Source organism: Ixodes scapularis, unplaced genomic scaffold (assembly GCF_016920785.2).
Source record: "Ixodes scapularis isolate PalLabHiFi unplaced genomic scaffold, ASM1692078v2 PGA_scaffold1__304_contigs__length_218370807, whole genome shotgun sequence".
Taxonomy (NCBI): domain Eukaryota; kingdom Metazoa; phylum Arthropoda; class Arachnida; order Ixodida; family Ixodidae; genus Ixodes; species Ixodes scapularis.
Genome location: NW_024609846.1, coordinates 35,798,362 through 35,804,361, shown reverse-complemented (window position 1 = coordinate 35,804,361; position 6,000 = coordinate 35,798,362). Strand labels below are relative to the sequence as shown.

Below are 6,000 nucleotides of genomic sequence, written 5' to 3'. Positions count from 1 at the left end.
CCGAGGCCTTAGAATTTTAAGAGGCCTTGAAACCTCTTAAAATTTCTTAGAAAGAGAGAACACACTGGCACGCTGGCGCCACCTAGGCAGTGACCCTGGAATTGCATTACGCTAGGGCGAAGGTTTTGCGGAATTTCCGAGCTCAAAGGTGCGTAATGCCTGAGAAGCTGCGTTTATGACGTTGACAAAAACTTTTCAAGCCAAGAGGGAGAGGATGGTGCGCGAGAGAAATAGAAAATATGCGGTACCGCCAAGTTTCCCCTGCTACCCAAGAGATAGCACCAGTGTGCCCTCTCGTTCTAAGAGATATTAAGAGGTTCCAAGGCTCTGTGGCTTAAGAAGTCTCAAGTGTGTGAACGAGCCTTTATGTTTGTTTGCTAGTTTGTTTCACTCGGCTGGTTGTGGGGTTGACGGGTGGAGTCTCTGACGATGTGGGGTGTTTCGTTGTATGCAAGCTCTCGTAAAAATAGGCTTTTGTCCGTGTCTTTTGTTCCCCTTTGTCTTGGTATTCTCTTTCAGCAGGACCGTGCACAATCTCGCCTGCGCCTAAACTCTTACTTCAAGCACATCTTGATGGGTTAAGATCAGAAGAGTAAATGAGGCGGAATTTGTGTGCGGTGTTTTGCGCGCGAGACGCACTTCCTTAGTACCATCCTTTTATTACTGTGTAGCACCCGACAGGACTACTCGGCCACTGCAATATGACAAACGTAAAAAGCACAGGCGCCTCAGCGTACATGGCAGAGACGACGACGCATGTTGTCGCCGGCGCCGGTGTAGATGAAGACGTGTATCGGTGCCCTTTCGCCTGCCACCTCTCAGCCTTAGATCCACTACCTCACTCTCCGGCCAGGGAACCCATTTTACAGCTATCAAGGCAAACATGTGTGGAGATTAAACAATTTGCGTCTATCTTTCGGTATCGTCAATTGTTTCTACTGTCAAGGACATTCGAGTTTTGTAAATACGTTTACACGACTCCTCCTGGTTTACTGTTCGCCGTTCGTGTTTTCGTCATGCCGGCAGAATGCCAGCTCTGTTGGCACGCTCGGGACTGCCTACGCCTATTGACAGTTACTTTTTGCGTGCGCCAAGGACGCCCAAGTGCGCCGCGCAGATAGGGATGAAGCCATTTTTATCGTTGTCGTTGCACAACTCGATTTTTCTTCGTTGAGCCCATGATAGCGACAAGCTCTGCCGTCTGGGTCACTTTGTCGTGGCGCGTCACGGGTGAAAAGTAAATTAGTTCGGACATCGACTCGACCATGCTGCAAGCGACGCTGGCTTTGGTGTTTCTATTGATTTTTCTAATTTTCTGGTAAGTCAGTTTCTCAGACTCTTTCTGCACTGCTCGCTTCTATAAAAAAAATGTATTACGCGCAGTAGCTTAGAGGGACTTTTTGGATGTGCAACAGACTGCGAAGTAACGCCTGAAGCAAGGATAACATCATTGTTATTTGAAACGTATTTTTGGTAACTTTATCTGTCAGAAAACTTCGTCAGGAATAAATTGAAAGTAAACCTATCGCACAACGAAGAGCTTGAATCAGCAACGTTGCTAAAAAAAAGACATATAAAGACAAATAAGTTCCTGGTAAACGTCAATATTTATGAGTGCACAGTCGAGTGATCGGAGATTTTGTTCACTCCCAAATTGTGTCAGAATAAATGTGCTCTGAGCACAAGCATTCCAACAGTAAGCATAATTTTTGCTTTACCGTGTAAAAACAGCGTCGAAGTATATGACCCTCGAGCTATCAAATGCGTCTCCAAGAAGACAAAAAAAAATGCAATAGGTCCTTTTTTTTTGGGGGGGGGGGGGGGGGATGGGGGAGGGGGGACATGGTTTCTTTTTTTTACAAAATTATTAGTTTTCTTTTTATAATGGGCCTTTTCAACTCTCATATATTTCGCCATCAATGCCCACGAAACAATAAAACTAAAGCTCCTAATTTTTCTTGCTCCTACTTCCTGGCTTTTCTAAAGTCCGCTATGGTCCCGGTAGGCTTAAAGAACGCACGGGGCGGCGATTCCCGAGAATGTCATTAACGCTTCACAGCCGATGAGATTGCGACAATAGTCGGTAAGGACCCCGAAAAATGAATCGCGAAGCAAGGAACGTTAAGATAAAAAGTCGGGCCCCATGGGTTTCAGGGACGCTGGGAGAAGGTGTGTGAAATGCATGGTGGTCTGTTCGGATGACTTCCTTTGAAACCTCGGTTTTTATTAAATCTACATGGGCATTGCCCTGAATCCTGCAGAACTACTTGCACCTAGGCACCTGTGCCACGATGAAAAATATTGGTTATAGGTACTGAAATGCGAGCGATTCCTTCTCGCAGCTTTGTGAAGTACAATTCTTGTTGAAGCAGTGATATTTCTCTCTGAATGCGACTGTACATTTTTTTTTACGGTGTCTGTTTCAATACTAAGATCATTCATCGCCGCTTTAGGTGATTACGTTTGTAATGCAATTATGCTTGACATCTCATTAGGGATGCTTATTTTTTCAGGGTAATAAGAAGAACCTATAGTTTTTGGAATGGAAAAGGAATTCCATATCTGTCTTTTACCGACTACGTGAAGTTGGTATACGATAATTTCACAAAGGTAAAGGTGTACTTTTTATTTGATTGTAAACCTTGATACACTCTACGAGGTTATGTTAGACTGCGTTTTGCCTTGATATGAGCGGGTCAGAAATATTTTAACATGAAAAAGCTTTCTTTACTACCAGATAAAAAAGCAGGTGCCAACACTATTCTTTTGCACTAATTGAAAATGTCCGGAATAATTATAACTTAAGTGTAATCAATGATCAGACACTTCCGCGCATCCTATTTTGTGAGTTTCGCTAGCGCCCATGAGCTGCTGAAGCTGCGTGCCCTCGTTTTCATATTTGCTTATCATTTGTTTGGGTGCATAAATTACCCCTTGACGTTTAACGTAAAACGTTTTTTCGCCATACCTGTTTTCACCTCAAGAACCGAAGTAAAACAAGTCCGGCTCCTCGCGGAGCATTACTAATTTCCCACTTCATGTGGATAACTAACACATATGTAGGTGCCTTTTAGGTTAGATGTATGTTATCTCATGAAGACGCACACGTTCCAAACGCCAAAAGCATCGCTTTTTCCTTCGACAAGCAAATCTCGTAAGAACTACTTTGCGCCGCGTATGAGCCATGCGCAAAACTTACTTTTTTCTTGAGGTGAAAACGGGTATAGTTGATAAGGAGTTTTTGAATCCCGCAAGGTGAAGCCTGAGAGGCGTGGCCGCGAAGCTCGACGTTGGTTGGTTAACGGAGGACGTGACGTGACCAGAGGGGTAGGCGAGGAAGAGCTCGACAACTTGTGCTCAGTGAGGGAGTAAAGCTCGAGATTGTGGAATGCTTTCGAAGATCACCGGGTTTGTCAGCTCGACCAGAGGACACCATGATTAAAAGAGATAACTTTCGTATCACACTGTTCATAATTTTTAATTTAGATTTTTACCTATGCTTTGAGTTTAAATTGCAGTGAACATAATATTCATATATGTTGTCCGGAGTGTACTTTAAGGGACCAAATTATAGCTTTAATCATTAAAGTTTAGCAGCGCAAGAATGAAACCCTAATATAGAGTTGTCTTCGTGACACTTGGAAAAAATAGTTGAATCGTTTTGCTTCTTTTTTTTTTTTTTTATTAGGCTCGTCCCTTCCAACTTTAAAATGATAGATAGGTCTGAGGAACGGGCTACAATTCTAAAATTTGGAATGGCTAAAACCCCATGAATGTTAGTTTACTATAATTCATTATTCGCCACCATAAAACATTCTGCACTTACAAATTTGTGCCCGTCAAAGAAAAAGTCCGGTTTAGCTGGGTTAAAAGGGATGTGTTTTCCTTCTAATAATTTTTTTTCTCGTTACAGCCCATGCATGAGGTGGCCCTCAAAAACTATCGCCGACGTGGTCGTCTTTATGGGTTTGTTCCTACAATTTTACTTTCTGAACAAACTAAAGAAGTACAAATTAATGATGTTAAAGGCCAGCACGACCTGAACTCCATAATCAAAGATAGGTGATATAGATGAACAGCGAGGAGAAATTGTAAGACGTGAGACAATCCTAATCGAAAGTCATGACACAAATGCATTAGGCTTGCATGAGGTGATCTGACGAGCAGCCAAGCCAATCCAGTACTAATGGGTGGGGCCTGGAGCGGGGCGTGGCGAGTGTACCTCCACCTAAATTGTGTGTTCCGGCGTAAATGCTGTCCAACATTTTTAAGGGTTGATTTTTTACATAAAAGATGACAGGCACATAGAATGTGTGTGTGGGTTCAGTTTTTTTTAAAATTGGCCCCAAGTCCACATTATGCAATTAATACTATTGTATTTATTCGAGCGAGAACACCAATTAAAAATAATTATGAATCACGAAACTTTGCAAGACGAATTAAAGCCGTATTTTGTTTTCGGTAATAAGACGTTTACTTTGTTTTACATATAAAAACACGTTATTCGTTTTAAAAGAGATCGAAGAAAGGCAGTTTGGGAAGCGATTTGTAAACTATTATAAATCTTATAATATACTCTTTGTGAAAGAGTAATATGTTATTATTTCTGTTATATCTACGCTGATCTCTCCACGACCTCGTTCTTAAATGCGTATGCTTTTAAATTTTAACTGTTTAAAACGCTTTATTTAGTCGAAAAATGTGTTATGTATATTTCGCAGCATGCTGGATGGCGAGACAACTTTAACATGAAACCACTGTAAAACTTCGCAAACGACCTGTGTCATATATTGACCTCCAGGATTAAGAATGGCATCCATTCATATTTTTTACCAAATAATTATGGTTAGATCAATATCAGTCTCGAGTTGAACCGCTCTCATTTGAACAGTAATGTTTAGATGTTAACAGGACATTAACAAGTTTAAAAGTGGAATGGACTGGCCCGTACATTTCAAAAACAAGTTTCGAAAAGAATTTGTTACGCTCGGAAGGGCAGTTATCGTTATCATAAGTAAAATAGCTCCTGTTAATTTGCAGCTCCTACGAAGGGTTTGTGCCCACTCTCGTAGTCGGGGATCCACTGCTCCTGCGAGACATCTACGTGAAGGATTTCAAATCCTTCTCGGACAGAATTGTAAGCACTGCCAACTATATTTTCTTGATACTATTCTTAGTATCAGTAGCACGTTAAATTGGGATCCAATTACATTTCTTCCACAAAAGGCGTGTACATAAAATTACTAAAAAAACAAAGCAAACAAAACAACAACTGAAGATTAAAAAATGAAATAAAGAAGAAAAGCGTTTGTCAAAGGAGATGCGTTTTTCTGATTTCCCGGACACTTCACTCTTCGTTTCAGGCATCCAATGCCACGGGAAACCCCTTGTGGGACAAGATGATGTTAAACTCCCCGGAAGAAGAGTGGAAAGCTACAAGAACTATGATGTCACCTGCATTTACAACGAGCCGATTGAAAGCAGTTAGTAACCAGTTTGAGCCCCTTTTGTTCCTAGCATACTTACTTCTTTTCATAAGAAAAAAAAAGTAGCTGACCTAGACGCCCGCACTGTGTGAAACGTTAATTGCGTTGAGTTCTTCGGTAGGTTTTTTTCTGTCTACCAGTTTCGTCAAAATAGATAATTTACCCGTGGATCTCGAGCTTATGGCGGTTAGAACAGCTACTTCTTAGCGCTTGAATTTTTCGTTTTAAAGCCCGATTCGCGTGGTCAGACTTAACTTGCAATTTCGCAGGTGCCGTTGAACACCGCAACTTCCACTGCAATGCATAAAATCGCATTTTGTAACTCGTGTTTTAGACGCCTTTGATATAAAAGAAAACAAAAACTAGAGGCAATAGTGACCAACGTTTTAAGATGATACGGAATGAATCCATATACAGGGATGCCTCGCTAATATGGACACTATATGTGTCCCCCGAAAGCTTCCATATAATGTGAATTTGTCATAATGACGAGACAAAAATGCATTAATATTTT

The 6,000-nt window shown here is 41.4% G+C and overlaps 1 protein-coding gene across 1 annotated transcript in view; it reads left to right on the top strand.

Moving 5' to 3' along the window:
- The first annotated feature begins 1,141 nt into the window (after window positions 1-1,141).
- The window catches only part of LOC115316324 (cytochrome P450 3A41), a 55,106-nt gene continuing 50,247 nt past the window's right edge, over window positions 1,142-6,000 (top strand). Inside the window, exons 1-5 of the mRNA XM_040216521.2 lie at window positions 1,142-1,318; window positions 2,514-2,610; window positions 3,914-3,966; window positions 5,041-5,137; window positions 5,364-5,483. Of these exons, the coding sequence (XP_040072455.2) occupies window positions 1,266-1,318; window positions 2,514-2,610; window positions 3,914-3,966; window positions 5,041-5,137; window positions 5,364-5,483 (420 nt within the window). The 5' untranslated portion in view covers window positions 1,142-1,265. The remainder of the gene's footprint in view (window positions 1,319-2,513; window positions 2,611-3,913; window positions 3,967-5,040; window positions 5,138-5,363; window positions 5,484-6,000) is intronic.